Source organism: Pelobates fuscus, chromosome 7, assembly GCF_036172605.1.
Source record: "Pelobates fuscus isolate aPelFus1 chromosome 7, aPelFus1.pri, whole genome shotgun sequence".
Taxonomy (NCBI): Eukaryota; Metazoa; Chordata; class Amphibia; order Anura; family Pelobatidae; genus Pelobates; species Pelobates fuscus.
The window spans coordinates 67,848,874-67,869,000 of NC_086323.1; the positions used below are offsets into that span (position 1 = coordinate 67,848,874).

Genomic DNA, 20,127 nt, shown 5'->3' on the forward strand with positions numbered 1-20,127 from the left:
CTTATTTAAAATTCATACTATAAAAAAAAAAAAAAAAAAAAAAAGAAATGAGGACGCCATGTAGCCAAAAGCTATTATAAAAAGTATAAAATTATCCTTATAAAAACAGAATAATTTAGAAACATACAAATCAGGTTATATTTTCTAGAATGAACTCTCAGAAGGCATTGAAGTGAATTCATTAAACAGTGAACTCTGCAATTAAATGCTCAAATGTAGATCAAAATAAAACCCCAAAAATATGCTGAATTAAAGAAGTATTTTCCTTTAGACATTTTATTCTAAATTGTACAAGTCAATTCTCCACTCACCCCACCCAGCTGTTTAGTGAATAGTCCCCATAATTTGTACTATAAATTAAAAAAGATGCGTAGAGACATAAAAGAAAAATTCGCATGGTGGTAATGTACATTTATTTTATTAAAATCATTTTTTTTTCATGTCAGCAAATGTTAAAAAAGATAGATTTGTTTAGTCTTGTTTTTTTTTTTTCTTTTTTAAATTCAATCACCAAAAAAAAAAAACTATATCCTTCATCTAAGCATTTTTTTTACTTGCTCCAAATGAAAAGAAAATCAATGTAGAGTAGTGACTTTTTCTGTCTTCCTTTTTTTTAAAGACAACATATAATAAATATGATATATCACAGTCTTTTTTTTTTTTTCAAATGTACATTTTATATTACTGAGCATGCTACTTTCAGAATGAAAAAGCACACACACGTTCAGTGCAAAGTTCTCATATACCCTCTTTTCTACATTCCCTCGTCTTTCTGTGGGGCAGAGCTCTTTCCACTTGCCTTTGGACTTAAGTCTTTCTTCTGCCTCCTTTGTCTAGTCTGGAGTGTCCTACACAAGGCATACCATTCTCATCTGCAGATAACCTTATCTCCATGCTCTGATAGCTCTTCTTGAACCACTTTCTGATAAAGAACTGTTCATTTTCTTAATCATTAAACACTCAGCTGCCAGTGTTAATGTCCCTCCTGGATGTTCAGGAGATGATGATGGTGGTGGGTTCCATAAATTCCTTCATCTGTCCTTCTGCTTTTTAAGCCACCTCTATGTCCCCAGAGTTTTGGTATTTTGTTTGTCCTTGTGGATTCTGTAAAGGGGTCTGTAAGGATGTGATAGTGCTAGGAAGGAGTGTTGGTTTCACCGTGTGTGAGGGGTACCTGGGATTGTGTTCCCCAGTGGATTAAGAGCTGGTTGCCCTCCAGGTCCCAAGCCATGGATTAAAACCCTGGGGACCAGAGGTCTCTGTAGCTGAGGATGAGGGGCTGGAGGAGTCCTATACATGCTGCTATACATAGCAGCAGCGGCGGCTGCAGCAGTAGTGCTGTCCATGCTACTTAACAGGCTGGGGTGGTAAAAGTATGGAGAAGGGAACATTCTCTGGAGAGCCGAATAATTGCCAGCTTCAGCCAACAACTCCAAACCAACTGCTGTCTGACGCTTCCACTTTGTCCTAAAGCAAAACACATCAAAGGGGATAACTTTATTTTGTGAAACAAATCATGGCAGGAGCAGAATATCAAAAGACCCTCAAAATTAGTCAAAACAGAAACACAACAATGTATACTATCACACAGTAATGATCTAATACAAATTATAATATCACAAAACACTAAAGGTGATACAAATTATAATATCACAAAACAGTAAAGCAGATACAAATTATAATATCACAAAACAGTAAAAAAAAAAATTATAATAAGGCAAGCAGGAAAACAGATACAAGTTTTAAAATCACAAACAGGAAAGATTATCCAAATTATTAGCCTAGATTGGGCTACATTTCTGTTAGAATTAGTCTTATTTAGATATCTGGGATTTTTACTTCTTTTATAGGGTCCAGTCGCTGCATCATATGGTGAGGAATTATCTAAATAAGGAACAAGGAAAGCACCTAATAATTCCTTTCCTATCCCTAATCGGTAATAATCATAGATGTGTTCTGATTTTATTTGTATTTTTCCTACACTCTTGCATACATTTTGTTTCGTTTAAGCTTTTTTTGGAGTCATACAGCCAGGCAATAAATATATATATATATATATATATATATATATATATATATATATATATATATATATATATATATATATATATATATATATATGCGCTGTATAATTAAATTATAATTTATTTGAATTCAATGATAAGTTTGTATATTCACACTCATTCTCAACAACTTCAACTAAAGCCTGCAGCTCAAAATATACCACGAGTCAGCAGAGATCAGAACGAAGCAAGCAGTTAAATATCACTACTTTTCCTGTCTGTGCTTTGACAATTTATAAAACTAATTTCTGACAAAAATATTCACGCATTTATTTAATCTTTCTGCCAAATTTGAATGTCTCTTAAAGCCTGCGAGCAAGTGGCTACAGAGTAGCTAGGCGGAATTACTAAACACACCAATGGCAAACTGTTTAGATTGCAAATAGATGACATTAATGTTTTTCGACAGAATTAGGGTGGCTGAAACTGTATGTAATGAGACAGAAAATTATGGAAAATACAACTGCACCTCATTTTCTTGTAAATTAAAAAGAAAAAAAAAAACTTAACTACCCAACCACAAGAGAATTAAGGCTGATTACAGATTAGTAATATATCTATATATCATGTATTTGTTTAATTAAAATAGTGGGGCCTGCATAAAATTGTTGTTTAGAAAAAAATAAAAATAAAAAAATATTTTATAATTGAATTATAATAAAAACACTTTTCTGGTGCAGTACTGCCTAATTAATTTGCAGTGGGATTTCTTCCCAGTGTGTTCTTATGACACAGGAAGACTAACATGTCCCTAGTTTTGTAATCATGATTTTGTCATTATTTATTCATGTGTATATTAGTTGATTTTTTTTCTTTCTTTGAAGATATTAATTAGCTGCACTTATCTCGTTATGTGCAGTTTGAGGAATTCTTTTATGAATACGAAACACCCACGAAAGTACCAAGGGATAGATAAAGTGGATTTTGGGCCCCCTTTTTCTGGATTCAATGTAAGCTTTACTGACAGTTCCTTCTGCAATTTCTGTTTGTGCGTGAATTACTCATCATTTACATGTTTTTGTTTTGGTAAATGAATGAACGAATAAATGAATGAATGAATGAATTAACGTATTTATAGTACAGTGTGTGATTACTCCTTAACATTGTTTTCCTACAACGCTTACTGTTAAGACAGGCGACATATTTAGTAGATCAAAAAAGAAAATGTATTTATTTGTGTGATTTAACGCAATTTGGAGCTGAGATATTTCACCTCCGTCTAGTAATCAAATAGCCAGATAGACCTGTGGGCTGTGTTTGCAGTTCTAAAATTAAGGAGGTGTATTCATCACTAAAGAGTGAGATGTGATGAGTTAACAAACGACTTGAAAGAGGCAACAAGCCACATTCTGGGAAATCACCAACTCATATCTGTTGGCCTAAATTCTGCAGGTCAGTGGCCTGCTGTCAGAAGGCACTGTTTAAGGAATGCACCCATTAATTTATACAACTAATTAATCGACCAGTATAATTTTAAAGAAAAATGCAGAGCACCTTTTTGTTGGATAGAAAGATTATGGGGGTTTCAACTGTTGCCAACATCATCCTTACTATTTTTTTTTATTCAGCCATAATGCTGTCTGGGCAGTTTGGGAGTTGTGTTCCACAGCTAGACAGAAATGTATCTCTGACATTGTGTCTCTTCCGTTTAACTGCATCCTTTAAGTCATCGTTTCGGACTTTCTGTGTATAGATGTGTCACTGTGTCTGTTTTGTCTGTTCTGTGATGGTTTGTGTTCCAGTGTCCTTCGTGTGTATCTGTTTGTATGTAATATGTCCGGCCAGGAAATGGATAAACCTATCTCCATGTCCTTATGTTTTTCACCTTATCTTTCTCTCCATCACCGCCTCTGTCTCAAGCAGATATAATGCAGTCTATCCATATGTTGTTTTCGTGGCTCTGTCAGTGTTTGTCAGTATGTATCTATGTAGCAACACACTGTGTGTCTCTGTTTTGTAATCTAGGTATGTTTTTGTTTGTTTGTTTTTTACTCACTTTTACCTGTGCCTTTCTCTGTCACCCATCCCATGACTTGTCTCTGTGTCAGTCCCAGTGCCTGTCACAGGGACTGTCTGACATAAACAATGGTGGTGTCAGTTACAGTAATGCTATATGTGAGTCTATGTGTCAGTGTCTTCGTATGTGTTAATCATTCTCTATGCCATTATGTCAATCAGTGTCAGTTTGTCAGTCACCATCTGTAACAGTCTCTCTGTCCATTTCTATGCCAGCCAATTCATGTGAATGTTTCCCAGTGTCAGTCGGTCCCCCTCTGCGAATGTCTCTATGTCAGTCCTTTGTCACTATTTCTGTCCCAGTGTCAGTCAGTCAACATCTGCGTATATCCCTATTTCAGTCGCTGTCATGTCTGTCTCTGTCATAGTTATTGTCAGTCTGTCTCTGTGTCAGTCATTGTCAAAGTCTGTCTCTGTGTCTGTCCCTGTGTAAGTCTCCATGTTAGACTCAATGGAAGGCATTCACCCTCTTTGTCTATCCCTTTGTGGATTGCTGTCTATGTATGTCTCTGTGTCAGTCACTGTCTAAGTATGTATCTGTGCCAGTCTCAGTGTAAATCGGTGATTCTCTCTGTCCCAGTACCAGCCACTGTCTGTGTATGTCTCGGTGTCAGTCCCTGTGTCACTCAGTAACTCTCTGTCCCAGTGTCATTCACTGTCTAAGAATGTTTCTGTGTCAGTCCCTGTGTCAGTCAGTGACTTATTCAGCCCCAGTGTCATTCACTGTCTAAGAATGTTTTTGTGCTCAGTCCCTGTGTCACTCAGTAACTCTCTGTCCCAGTGTCAGTCACTGTCTAAAATTGTTTCTGTGTCAGTCCCTGTGTCACTCAGTAACTCTCTGTCCCAGTGTCAGTCACTGTCTAAGAATGTTTCTGTGTCAGTCCCTGTGTCAGTCAGTGACTCATTCAGCCCCAGTGTTAATCACTGGCTATGTACTTATTTGTGAGAGTTTCTGTGTCAATTACCCTCTTTGTCTGTCTCTTTGTCAGTCACTCTGTCTGTCCCTTTGTCAGTCACTCTGTCTGTCCCTTTGTCAGTCACCCTCTGTGTTTGTCCCTTTGTAAGTCCAGTTTCAGTCAGTCACTCTGTTTGTCCCTTTGCCAGTCACTCTGTCTGTCCCTTTGTCAGTCACTCTGTCTGTCCCTTTGTCAGTCCCAGTGTCGGTCAGTCACTCTGTCTGTCCCTTTGTCAGTCACCCTCTGTGTTTGTCCCTTTGTAAGTCCAGTTTCAGTCAGTCACTCTGTTTGTCCCTTTGCCAGTCACTATGCCATAACAGCCAGCTATTCCCCATGCCAGTTTCGGTGCCAGTCTACCAATAGTGAATTTGCCCTTACCTCCTGTTTTGGTACCAGGTCTTGACCTGGGTATCTGTCAGGTTGAGGGCCGCTGCCAGGTCCATGCGATCCTGGACGCTCAGATACTTCTGTCTCTCGAAGCTCCTCTCCAGCTGGTTGAGCTGATGGTCTGAAAAAGCAGTCCGAGCCTTCCTCGGCTTCTTAGCTCGAACCGGCGGACTGTCCCGGCTGCTTGTAATCTCCCGATCCCCCTCTTCTTTAGTACCTAATAGAAGAAATCCATTAAATACACAAACCAACTACTAACTACCACAACACAAGTTATCATCATAAATAGATAGATATATATATATATATAGATAGATAGATAGATAGATAGATAGATAGATAGATAGATAGATAGATAGATAGATAGATAGATAGATAGATAGATATTAAAATATGAAACAATGTTACAAATTTGTGAAATTAATATTAAGACTAAATGACTTAATTTCTTATTTTTTTTTTTTTTTTTTCTCCTGTTGTCACAGCTGTTGTTTTAGAGAGAAGTCATGACACCAGCTTTACAGTTCAGATTTAAGGAACTGAATGCTAACGAAAAATCGGATTTGGTATTCCAAGATTCTATTTTAAATTTTATATGTGCTTTTTTTTTTTTTCTTTATACTTATTTTTTCTTTATTTTGTTTTGTCTGAAATGAAAAGGAATCAATATGTCAAAAGCATTTCTGTTTGTACCAGTATTTTTCATCACTCCTTTATCTTCCCTGCAGGAAGAACCATAATCTCTCTAATTGAACCACTGGGGAGGACCGTGCACACACAAAAAATCACCAGGCCAGACTGTACATCTGTTTTTGATCACTAATGTTAAAAAAAGAAAAATTACAATACCAAAATGAATCACCATTTGATTTATTAATACGAATCTCAGTGTGACAGTTCTTATGGGGGTTTACTTTATTCTCCATGAAAAAAAAACCCCACTTATTTAAAAATCACTGTAACAGAACAATTGTACAATAAAAAAATAAATAAAAAAAGCGAGATCCATTAATTAACACAGCAGTTTCCAATCATCAACCCCTTATTTAACATGGGATTATGTGTAAATTAATACATTATTGCATGAGCTCCAGGTGCTGAAACGCTCTGATTTATGAGCCTAGCCTGGTCGAATTTATATTAATTTACTTATATTCATTTATTATTTTTTTTTTTTTTTTTTTTAGCAAAACGTATTTATAGTATTAATTCTGAATGCAATTTTCAGATCATTAAAAAAGTAATATCTATTTTAAAAAAAACATTTATTATAATAAAAAGGTGCACGTTATAAACATATTATTTCTTAACTATGTGTATGTGTTGTTTCCTCTTCCAACTTAGAATCATGAGCGATTTCTGCACAAAATGTGTCTTTTTAGTTAAATATTATTAAATGAGAAATACTTTAAGTCGCAGAATATACATATGTGCACCTGCCATTTAACAAGGGCTTTTTAAAAATGTATTTGCAGCCAGACTCAATGCTTCTTTTTTATTTTTCCTCTACAAATTAATTCACATAAAGGACATCTCTGAAAAGAGAATTTTAAAATATTAAAGCTGATATTTTATCTGTAATTTTCATATCTACTTATTTCACTGTATATATTTTGGTATACCGGTTTAATTCACTCGGTTAATATTTCTCGTACAAGAACCCAGCATTTAATTTTTATTATACCAGATTGATTTACTGGGGTAATAATTATTGTGCAAGATCCCAGTATTTATCCCTATAAAATAATGTGTTTAATAATAATAACAATAATAATAATAATAATAATGACAAATTAATTTACATAAATGAAAAAATATAGTACAAACTTACCATGTCCTTTCATGTCTGTATGTAAGTCTTCTCTGATTTTGTCCTGCTTCCCCTTGCCATCTGACATCTCCTGCTCTAGTTTGGGCCTAAAACTTTCTGTGGGTACATTGCCTTCGTGTTTAGGAGTGTGATGAGGAGAGGGCACACTGGTACTGTAAGGGGCACAGGCTGCCAAAGGTTTGCTGTCTCCCAAAATGTCCTTAATTAAGAAGGAAGAAGTGGAAGTCCTGGGAGCAGAGCCTGACTGAGCCTGCTGCTGCTGTGAGGAGGGGGATTGTTGCTGGCTGTGGTGGAGGTGATGGAGATGCTGAGCCTGATGATGGGCGCTGTCCACCAGCCGGTGCTGATCTGCAGGGTCCATAGTCACTGAGATAGGAGATGAAGGGGAACTCCCCCCCACAGTGTCTATTTCCGAGCTGGGTGACAGCGGGCCCTGGTTCCTAAAATCCGCCCCCCTGCCATCTCTAAAGTCTCCATTCAACATAGCAGGGCTGACAGAACCAGCGTTGGAGAGTATAGTGTCTATCCCAAAACTGGATCCTTCCATGCTGTTCATTCCCCTTCAAGCCAAAGTCTTCATAACAACAAATCCTCTCGGTGCAAACTTCAAATGACCCCCCTCCCACACCAAATAATAATAATAATAATAACAAAAAAAAACAAACAATATTAATAATAAAAAAATTTATAATAAATAAAAGAAAAGGTCCAATACAACAAAGGTATTGGGGAAAAAAATATTAAAAATAAATCAAATTAGAACAAAGCAATAATAATATATTTTTTAAAAATGTGATCAATATTTTAGCCAAGTACACTTCAATACAGGTATCTATAGGTATCAATAGAGTGATTCGGCGCTGGATACAAAGTGTCGATTTGGGAAGCAGTGACAGTGAAGGCTGGTATTAGAGTCTGCCACACGTGCTGCCGGTGGGGACTAATTTAATGTGCCATGGATGGGTCCCCCATTGCTATAGCTCTTGTTAAAGGGGCCCTGGGATTGCTGGGATGAGGGTGGCAGGCTCCCGGGTGGCTGCTGCTGTAGTTGTTGAACTTTCTTTGAAAGTTGAGGTTGCTCCCAGACGTTGCCTGGCTGAATCCCGGCTGCTGCTTCTCTTTCCACTTGTAATCCTTCGCCTGATGGGCTCCAGTGACTCCCTCCCGTGACGTCACGGCCAGGACCGTACACTCAGACCCTCCTCCCCTCCTCCCATCCACTTGGCTCAGTCTAACCCACTTTGCATCAAGTCGCCAATCTTCACGGTCATTGGTCGCCAGGGTGGGAGAGACCTGACGTCTAGTCCAGTCTTCCAATAGGAAGGGCCACTTGCCTATTCATGCACAGTTTATTGAGGCTATGGGGCTAGGCTGCTCTTTTCTACCATCAATCTTCTGACTCGCTTTATTCCTTAATCTAAAATATATTTCACTTATTTTTTTATTTTTTATTATTATTATAAAATAATTATTATAAAATAATAATAATAAAAAAATGAAATGCGGTGAACAGAAAAAACAAACAAACAAACACAACAACAAACAACAACATAAAACAAATGTAATTATAGAATTTTTTTTATATAAATAGAATAAACAAAACAACAAAGGAGAGGCAACAAAAAAATAAATCATTTTTAATAATAAATCTCCCTGCTCCAAGGAGATTGATTACAATCGCAGATCTATACATTTTGCTTAGGACAGGTAGGTTGATCTGCACAGAAAAACTATAGGCACGATATGTGTTCTGCAGTGAAATACAAGGTGTCAATAGCCTGGACCAAACTGCAAGCAGCTCCGTCCTCAGTAAGTTACTCGATTTGATTTTTTTAATTCCCTTTAAAAACTAGCAAATCCTTTGAGCTAAAAACATATAAAAGCAGATATCGATACATAATTATATTTTTCAGTAAAATAGTTTTTTTTAAAAATGCTAATTAAATTGCAAGAAATCAGACCAATATAAGTTAATCATTTATGTATATAACACCATTAAAATTATTTTATAATAGAACAAGTATAATTGAATATTATGTGTCGATTATTAATAGTGATACATATTATTATTATTATTAACAATAATAATAATAATAATAATAATAATAATAATAATAATAATAACTATACAGTAACACATCATACTTCAAAAAGACATTGCAGTTTATGCTTATAATATAACTCATACACAAACATTATTAAAAAAAATAAAAATAAATATATATATATATATATTTTTTTTTTTCTTTGATACTTTCAAATTCAGAATGTAGTTTGTTTTTTTAATTTCTATGCTATTTTTAAAAATATTAGTTTGTCAATTCGCCAGTTCACGATCTTCACATAACTGGTGGTAGACACAGTTGTCTGTACACACAGGTACATAAATCCATATGTACACAAATGCGATTTGCATGTTTTTCTAACCTGCACAGCTCGCCTGGGTAATTAGCCAATCTGATTCTGATATTCCTAGTGTCTTAATTGTAACAGGGACGGGTAGTGTGTATCCCCTGGGACATTGAAATTATTCTGCTGATTCTGTGGAGCATCAAATTGTGTGGCAATATTATTTTTTTTCAGGACAGCTTCAACCTGTCTGTTGTTGAATGTCAAAGAATTGGGAAGCGCCTATGACAAGACTGCATTACTTCTGACTAAGTACCATGTTCAACCTAATTAACAGAGTAATTATGAGGTGCTAATGAATGATTTCAAGTTACATTTTATTTGGCTTTAACATTAACATTTTAGGTATTCAACCCCACAAAGTAAGCTGTGTGTGTGTGTTAGTGCTTATGCTTTGTGTGTGTGTATATAATATATATAATATATATATATATATATATATATATATATATATATAAAAAAATATATATATATATACACACACACACATATACATACAACATGTGCAAAATTATATGTATAATTATATTGTATGTATAATATGTTTGATAAGAAATAGGTTCTTTTCACTGCCATTTGTTAATTGTTAAACATGTTTTATTTTTTCCCGTTTGAACAATGTTTATTTATTTACTAATTGTATCAAATATAGTTCGATTGTTAGATTCATTGCACGTATATTACACCTGATCATAGAACATGTTGATAAACACAAGGAAATAGCCTGTTCTTTCTATCCGATACAGCACAATGTTCCAAATGATCTGTATTGTAATAAATGTGAAAAAGTCGAAATGACCCAGCAGTGTTCGGGGGTAGCCAGTCCGGGCTGATGGTAATGGGTTGGAACTTGGAAGACAGGTGTCTACAGAGACTATTCTGTATGTTGATACACACACACAGGAAGATTCGCTGTGATGGCTCTTAACTGTTCCCTGAAAGCATCTCTCAGTTTTTGGCTGCCCCATCACACCACCATGTACTTTAACAATATAGTGGGAAACGTCAGGCTGAGGTTCACTGACAGTGCAAAAATAATATATATATATATATATTAACATTAATATTATATAAAATGTATATTTATATTCATTAAACACCATATATAATGTAATTAAAACACTATATATGCATTTATACATAACCTTTTGAATAATTTTAATTTTATTTAGTTTATAATTGGTAATTTCATTGTGCTTTAATAGCATATATTTACAATTTAAAACATGCTAATAACAGAACAAATGTATTATGTAAAACACAGATTTTTACTATAAATTTAGTTTATTGATATTACAGGTTTGTGTAATCTAGTTTTAGTCAGTTTTGTGGCCCACACCTCCTATCCAGGACACTTTGTTAAACGGTTCTAAAGAGGCTCAGAACCCATCCAGCGGTGGAATTATTGGCTGAAACTGTACCCATTTTGACAAGTTCCAAAGGGTTAGTATGATGCAGACAGAATAGGGTCACTGGCATGTATAGCAGGGCCCTGCTCACCTGGCACACACAGGCAAAAGCACATAGACAAATCGATAATACTCATGTAGCTATAAATAATGCATTCACATGTTTGGCTTTATTCTGAAGTTAATATGTAGGGCAGCATGTAAGGTGAGAATGTGTGAAACGGGCTAACTACAAGGCAACATGTTCAGAGGGACAGTTGGATCGATAGATAAACAGAGAGAATCAGAATATGTGTGTGTGTGTGTGTGCGTGTGTGTATTTGTATAGGATCCCTCTCTTGATAGATATATATATATGTGTGTGTGTGTGTGTACACACATACATCTTCCATAAATAAAGTTGGTTACATATACATGTGTGTGTTATGTATGTGTCTATGTGCAGAGTGTGTGTGTGTGTTATGTGTGTGTCTATGTGCATGCGTGTGTTAAGTGTGTGTATGTACAGAGTGTGTATGAGTGTTATCTATGTGTCTATGTGCAGAGTGTATGTGTAATGTGTGTGTGTATGTGCACAGTGTATGTGAGTAATGTGTGTCTATGTGTAGAGTGTGTTTGAGTGTTATGTCTGTGTTGATGTGCAGTGTATGTGAGTGCTATGTATGTGTCTATGTGCAGTGTGTGTGTGTGTGTGTGTGTGTGTGTTTGTGTGATGTTTGTGTGTTTATGTGCAGTGTGTGTGAGTGTTATATATGTGTCTATGTGCAGAGTGTGTGTGTGTTAAGTGTGTGTTGCCATCATTACTGTTAATGCCAGGATCTGCTAATCTTCATCTGCTCACACAGCAAACTGCCATACTGCTCTGTCAATACATTGTAATTAATGTTTGAGAAGGCGTAATCTTTCCTCAATGACATTTAGATAAGTCTTATTTTCGGACTGTTGTGAGGAATGGTTATTAAAACACACAAGTAAAACACACTGTCACTGTAGCATTTTAAAGTAGGCATGAGCTGGCATTTGGTTGGCAATAAAATTTGGAAAATCCCCTTCCATCCCTGGCATTGCAGTGAAGGGTTTTTTTTTTGTTTTTTTTTAATCTTTTTAACATGTTATTAGGGTCCTCAATCCTAATTACAGATGCCAAGTCCTATATCTAAGTATTAATATTATTATATATTTTTAAATAAAAATCTACATTAGATTTTTAATATTAAATCTATATAGCTATATGTGTTAACAAATGCATACTTACAGATATATAAGTGTAGTGAGATAAGAATCATAGTTTCAGGCCAAAATAGCCGATTGCTGATCTATATATTTTTTTTTTTAAATGGGGGTTTTAACTCAAAAACAACGCTTAATGCAGGAAATGGAATGTAATTTTTATGTGTACACATTTGCATGTAGGAAACAAAAATCACAATTCTAACAGTATTAGCACAAAACTTGAGTGTAAGAAGTGGCACGGCTAAATAAAACTATTTTTATTTTGAATGAATTACAAGACAGCTTCATAAAATGAAAATATATAATTAACAGGGCAGTATTGTGAAATGAGTGACACACAATAGCTACAGGATGCAATTTATAAATTCAGTTTATTGAACTAATTTAAATTAAATGAGGAATTGTTTTGAGTATTAGTTCTACAATTGTATGCTTCAGGAGCTGATGAATCTAAAAAACAAGGAAGACATTCCTTTAGAAATTTAAATTGTAAGTGTATTCTTTTTTTTTTAATCGTACAATAACGTACATGCATTTCATTGTTCACAGAGCTAACAGAAATAATTGAAAATCATGCAATGAGGAGTGGAGCCACAAGGCGGCGCTAATGGTCATAGAGAACGCAACTTATGCCTGGTATATCCAATGTTTACTTTGTAATAGCTATTTCCATTCCCACAAAGCACAGTTTTGCTGTCCCTTGCATATATGTTTATATCCTAATGCAATTGTTTAAAGATGTGTATGCAGAACTCACCAACATGCCAGAATTACATTTTTCTAAGGTAATCAGTCTCAGAGTCTTGTAAAATTAAGGGGAAAAAAATCTTAAATTTGGCTCAGATGAATTTTTTTAAGTTGCTATTTTAGTTTTGCAAGTTCGATGTCAGTTCAACACAAGTAATTTTTGGGTGAAAAAAGTCCTATGTGATTTTCATAGATCTGTGATGGTACGTTATAGCCTAAAATACTGTCCTATTGAAAGACTGCAGAGCACAGGGCTGATGGGTATTTTTCTATTACACAACTGCGTTGAGTATACACTAATAGTAATAGAATACAACCGTGTTAACTATTTATACATGAGTGATTTTATTATTTCATTTTCAGTATTTACTTCTTAGCACAGTTTGAAATATAAATGCTGGTGTGTAAAATTCCATGAAATTAATTTTTACATAAAATCCTAATTAATGATGAGATGCTGTATTAATTAAACTTGATTTCCTAATGGTTGTTTGTTATAATTGTGCCTGAAGCATTAAAATAAACAGCTGATGACTCAACCCATGGCAGCAGACAAAAGGGAATGTATTCCTAATTATAGTAAAAGCTGCTATCAGTATCCGTTTAAAGTTGCCAACTCCCTTATTGCCCTCATCTCACATATGAGTGATATATTTTGAACTGATATTCAAGCACCTCTCTAAAAATGGATAGAGGGGATGGAGACAAACTATTGTTATTGAGCTGAACATTTTTTCCAATTACATATTTTTGTGAATATGACAGGATGAGGGTATTTGACACAGCAAGTGACACTATGTAGCACACTGTATCACCATCTACAGGCAGACCTTTCAGAAGTGGTTAGTTTGCTCTAACATGAGTTATGAGGTCAGTCGTTGGCTGTAAGATGTCAGATCCTGGACACTGAGCAGGTCATGTCTTTTAGTGCTGCCATTAGGTTACAGTTTCAAGGGATGAAGTCAGAACACTTTATTGTGGTTATTGTTTCCCAAACATGTATTCATATGCTCCTGGTGTTGAATAGGACGTGACCTCTCATTGGTTCAAGGGTTGGAGTACATAGAGTAAAATGGACAGAGCACAGCAAGTCAGAAAGCAGAATCACCTTCATCTTTAAACTTACCATCCATCATTGACAGCACCCATAGGTGTGCTCACGGGTTGTGCTGGGGGAGTGACTAGGCAAACCCTCATCCATTCCCTTGCATAGTGGTCAAAAAGTGCTGCAGCGTTCCACAGGCCATATGGAAAATAGAAAAGATTGCTCTAACATGATTTTTGAGGTCAGTTGCTGGCTGTGGGATGTCAGATCCTGGACACTGGTACTGTCTTCTAGTGACAGCACTTGCTCTATGCACAATGATGCAGATAGTCTAGAGCAGTGGTCCCCAACCAAGTCCTCATGGACTACCAACAGTTCAGGTTTATCAGTATCTCCGTTTGAATAAAAAAAAGGAAATACATAAATCCTGGAGACCAGGTTGGGGACCACTGGTCGACAGGAGCCAGGGAGAGCATGTGGGAGGTAAGTTTGGGAGGAGGAACTCTGTGTGTGTGTGTGTTTGTATACATATGTGTCTCTGCATGTATGTTTGCGTGTATATGAGTGTGTGTCTCATAGATGTGTATAAGTGTGTGTATGTGTGTCTGTTCGAGTGCGCATACTTGTGTATGTTATCTTGTTGTTGCCTGTGTGCGTCCATTGTAATTCTAAGCTGGCAATTATGCTAGTGCAGAATTATCATGTGTCCATACTAATACTAGATGTCTATGACAGAACCCCTTAATAAAGAGCCCGCTTGTGCCTGGTCAATAATCAAAAGACGGAGATTATTCCACGCCACCCTCCATCTAGTCTGTGGGGCAGCGTCTATTGAAAACTGTGTGTTTTTGGGATCAACTAATAACTATGAAGAAGCTACAAGCTCTCTGCTTTTGTCATGTGTGGGGGTAAAGGGTTAATATATGGATCCACTGGTCAGAACCAATATTCCCCATTCCCATAACAGTCGGTAGAGAGCCAATAGAAAAATTAAGCTGGGGCTTAAACACATACTTACTAAGGCACCCACTAGCTCCTAGTAATTTAGGAGAGTATAAAACATAGGGATCACAAACACATTTTTCATGGCCAATAAGCTGTATGGCTCTGTTTTTTAAATTGTAGCTTTTCAAAAATTCTCTAGTGAAATAGAGACTTTGTAGGTTAGTTCATTATTATTATTATTATTATTATTATTATTTCAATGGATTCCTATTTAATAGAAGATAACTCGCAAGCATCATGTGAATACATCAGAGCAATGTGAGCATTAAAATATTTAGTAGTCATTTTAATTATTTTTAGTAAAGGGGTAAAAAAAATGTGTATCTTTCTTTCGAATATTGAACTCCTCACCCCTAATGAAAGGGAATTGAAGGAGGGAACCTAAATTGTGTGTTTACTATCCCAGCACTTGAATATTTACCTACCATTTTATAGGTCATGGAACTGGGAAGGAGCATAGGGTGACTACACACAGTGTAAGTGGATGGAGGTGGGGCAGCAACTGTGGTCCACCATGGTAAGCACTAGTCAGATGTACAGTTTGGGGAAATCAGGAGTATATGACTTAAAATCTTTTCTAGAGCACTTAAGTCAGCTCATGTCTGAAGACCTGAGTAGCTGTTATTGCATGGTGCATGGTGGCCTCTCTTCATTATTAAATAGTTCAATGGTAATCAAGAAGATGAAATCAGGTTTATCCACATAACATATCTGACATCATGAGCCCATCTCTGTCGGTTCTACTATCTCTTGAACACGCTGTGATATGTGTCTCACACTCATTCCACTAGTGAATGGAGTTGGTTACAACAATGATGTTGCTATCCAGGAAGCTGCCTTGATATCACCATGGGAGTAGGATAAGAATAACCTGCCTTACCAGATCATGGTTGGTAGTAAGCGGTTGTTTGACAAAGAGTTGACATGCTATGTAAGTAGTTGCAGGTTGTCTATTTTTCTAGCCTGACAAAACCAGCCTGACAAAATGACAAGTGGTGTGATATTTAGTGAAATAATGACAATTTGACACAATTTCATTTTTATTTTTTAGCTATTTTACCTGACATTGAGCACATTAGTTGCATTAGCCATATAACATAAAATAGCTCTCCACAAACCTGTCATACTTACCCATTCTGGAGTTTCCCAATCCTGCGGCTGGTCAGACACTGCACGCTCTATTTGTATGAAGTCGCGCCACTGTCATAACGGCTCAATTAAAAGTGCACACAAACTAAAATGCCCGAATTCGGCTTTCGGCTGAATTTGGGAGTTTAGGGGCTCAACAGTGAGGAAGACCAATGAAATTGATTCCCTGGCTTTACAAGCGAGGTAGAAGATAAGCAAGATGGTGGACCGCATGGTCCACCATCTTGCTCATCTTGCTAATCTTCTACTTTGGGTCACTACATCAGGTATTGGGAAATCCTGCTGGTTTACTGCTGCCTCTTACCTGGTTATTCTAGTGAGCGCCTAAATTCCTGTTTTCCAATCCTTTATAAGCAAGGGGCTTTCAGTAGCAAGTTGCCCTGTTGTGGTTCTTGTTGACCCAAGAGTGCGCTTTATATTATATTTGCATTTATTGTTACCGACTTAGGCTTTTTTTATTGTTTCTCCGCTCTCTGTGTTCCTGACCTTGGCTTGTCTACTCTTTACGTTAAATCTGGCCATTCATAGGCCCGGTAATACGTTATACCTCTCCTTTAGCAGATTATTTTCCAGATAATTTTCCAACTCATTTATGCTGAGTTTAAAGGATTACTCCAAGCATTATAACCACTACTGCTGGCTTTAGTGGTTATTATGCCAGGAGGACCCTTTACGTTTTCCAGTAATGGGGCAAGCCACTTTTCAATTGTTTACCCTGTGTTCCCACTAGGCACTGAGTGTCTTCCACAGGCCAGTGATGACAGCTGACTCTTTCAGAGCTGCAGAAGCCATAAGTTGTTCCTCCAACCATTCTTTGACTGAGAGCCTCAACTGTCCTTTCTCAGTTAATGAACGCAATTCTGTAGATAGGAATATGCACGGAATCGACATTAGCAAGCCTAAAGTTCTTGTTCCAGGCTAGCTAATGATAGCTCAAATTAATTACGGAGGTGGAGTTACAAAAACGGGGATAACGGCGAAACGCTGCACATACAGACTGCAGGTACCATGACCACTTCAAATCACTGAAGGGGTCATGGTACTTGGAGTAACCCTTTAAGACAGCCTACCTAGAGAGATCAAGATGAAGTTAGTCAAAATCCATAAATATCCTAAAACAGGTACAGTTAGTCTGGCAAACTTAAAATCATAATAATGTTTTATATCCTTTTCAAGCTCTGATATTTCAAATACAATCAATTAATACATTGCTGAGCTTGCACTCTAATTTGATTTCCTTACCCTCTTTCCGCTCAACAACCATCTGCACAAGTTTTGTTTTATATTCCCACATCTGATGCTCGCCTCCAAGACTTCTCCAGTGCTGTACCTTTTCTGTGGCACTCCCTTCCCTTAGACTTTAACCCAGTCTCCACTCCTTCAAAAAATCTTTGAAAACACACTTCTTCAGGAAAGCATATCATTTAAACTGTTAGCAGGTTTTCATCCCCTCCCACCCCCCATGACTCTTCTCCTGCAACTACAACTATACCCTTTGTGTCAATATACCCCACTCCCTCTAGCATGTAAGCTCATTGAGCAGAGCCCTCATCCCCTCTGTTCCTGTACGTCCATTTGTCTGGTTACAATTACGTGTCTGTTAGTCCACCCATTGTACAGCGCTATGGAATTTGCTGGCGCTAAATAAATAATAAAATAATAAATAATATTATTAATAAAATCAGCACTGATTAAATTAAGGCCATAAAGCTCTACTTACATCTATCTTTGCTCCAGTACTATTTTTAACCTTGAAGATATTTTTTTTTCCTGCATTTTAGTAGCCAGGCGAGAAGAAAAGGGGATCTCTGAGCACGCAGAGTATACTACGAGATTCTTTGTTTTATCAGCAATTGTATTTACATTTGCTCGATTCTGAACTTGTTGTATGTTGAAATTACCATTTTATAAAGATTTTTACATTGTTTCTGTATTCTCATGGTATTTTGGGGAGTTTCGTTCCCAGAAATGCCACCAGCTTGATGAAAAATGTCAAGAGGCAGATATACCATTTGTATATATCTATTTTGTTACACTGACTGCATTTGACAAAAACAGCATTTCTGCTTAATTTTAATTTGTCTTAAATTGCAAGATACCATTTTATTTTAAACTGTTAATTTCTCTCTATATTTCTAGATATTCAAATATATGAACAATTAAAACTGTGCAAATTTACAGAATTTTTCGAATTCCTGAAAACCAATCTATTCGCTGAAAAAGTTATATTTCCTTTTAAGAGCTAGCAATTAATCTCATGTTTGGAATCAGTTAATTTTTTAAAAATAAAAAAAACGTGAACGAATAGGTTAAGAACGGGGAAATTAAGAACAAGTTAAGAAGAACAGGGAAATAAAGAAATTTGCACCTGACTCAGGAATAGGAAAAAAGGTTACAATGAGTAAGTATCAAATGTATATACTTGAGGCAAAATTATCACATCCAAGGTACACCATATGAATGCCTGAATTTCACCTGGAACCTGCAGGTGTTCTGGTATATTGTGTGACCTCTCGCAGAGCTGTCTTTGGGTGTCTCTGTGTGACGGGGATTTCTCAGGATTCTATGTATATCTCCATGCTGTTCTGGAAACAGTCAGACACAGATGAATGGCAAGTCTTCTGGAGAGGAAAATAAAGACAAGGAAAGCACACAAAGGAGCACCTGTGGATATACCAATATGGTGTACATTATTATCCAGAAAAAAAACAGTTGTTTTTTTTTGTTTCTGGGGTTTGTTAATTCTTTCTTTAATCCTGGCCTCCTGGTCTTGACTTGTACTATTATATATTAATAATAGTGATTTTCTTGTGTAACTTTTATTCTGCAATTAGCTGGAACTGGAAAATGTGATATGCACGTTTGTCGAAACATATTTCTGTGCAAGTTTGTATTATCAATACAAATTTTCAGTATGAGTTGCCATAAATTGAAAACCAACACAGATTGGAGAAAATTACCAAGCAACAGAATAACATTTTCGAAAATGTAACTTTATCAGTTCAAAGATCAAATGTATTTATATCCCATTAAAATTATGGAATATTACCCCCAAAACATGCAGAAAAGAAAATAACGTCTGCTATAATTTCCCTAATCCTAGGATCCTAACTGTTTACGAAGAAAAAATCACATATTACAACTAAGTCATTGCCCAGCTTGTTATTGTTACGTGGTCCCTAATCCCAGTGCCAATACATCTGCAATACCACTATAACCAATAAGTAATAATCCCTCAAATAATTGCAATAGTTAAAAAAAGACTTGTCGAAAAAGGCATTTCATTTCCAAGATGTAACCTTTCTTGACCATCATCTATTGTAATAAGGAAGTGGGTTACCAAAAAAAGCATGTCTGTACGCAGTGTTAGCATGAATAAATTAGTAACGATGGGATGGGAGATCACTATGGACTTTAAACATCAATAATCTAAATTTAAAAAAGGAAAAAATAAATAATATAAAAAGCATTATTGATTTATTTTGATATAATAAACCAATCAAACGCTTTGATATAATAAACCATCTCATTGAGAGAGAGTTATTATAGGACAGAGGAGGGGAGCGATGGAAGTAATTCAGCTTTTTCGAGCTAAAAGTGGACTTGAAAGATTTAAAAATACAAAAAACTATAATATCACTTTGCAATTTTTTGTACATTACAGAATTTTATGTCAATATAAAGAGATTTTTCACATTATATCTAAATATATATATATATATATATATATATATATATATATATATATATATATATTACTATTACAGCTTGTATGTTGTACTTTCAGAGATTATCCAATATATAAAGTATCAAATAAAAAAGTAAAGTAAAATGTAGGCAGTGACACAAAATGTTCACTGCATATTTGAATATGTAT

General features: G+C 35.9%; 1 protein-coding gene across 1 annotated transcript; it reads right to left on the bottom strand.

Annotated features, from left to right (window-relative positions):
• Positions 1-503: 503 nt before the first annotated feature.
• Positions 504-7,859, bottom strand: BARHL2 (BarH like homeobox 2). The gene is made up of 3 exons (XM_063427315.1): positions 7,254-7,859; positions 5,414-5,639; positions 504-1,467 (listed from the first exon to the last, which is right to left on the bottom strand). Exons 1-3 carry the CDS (start codon positions 7,807-7,809, stop codon positions 1,155-1,157), a joined length of 1,095 nt encoding a protein of 364 aa, XP_063283385.1. The 5' UTR covers positions 7,810-7,859; the 3' UTR covers positions 504-1,154.
• Positions 7,860-20,127: the final 12,268 nt, after the last annotated feature.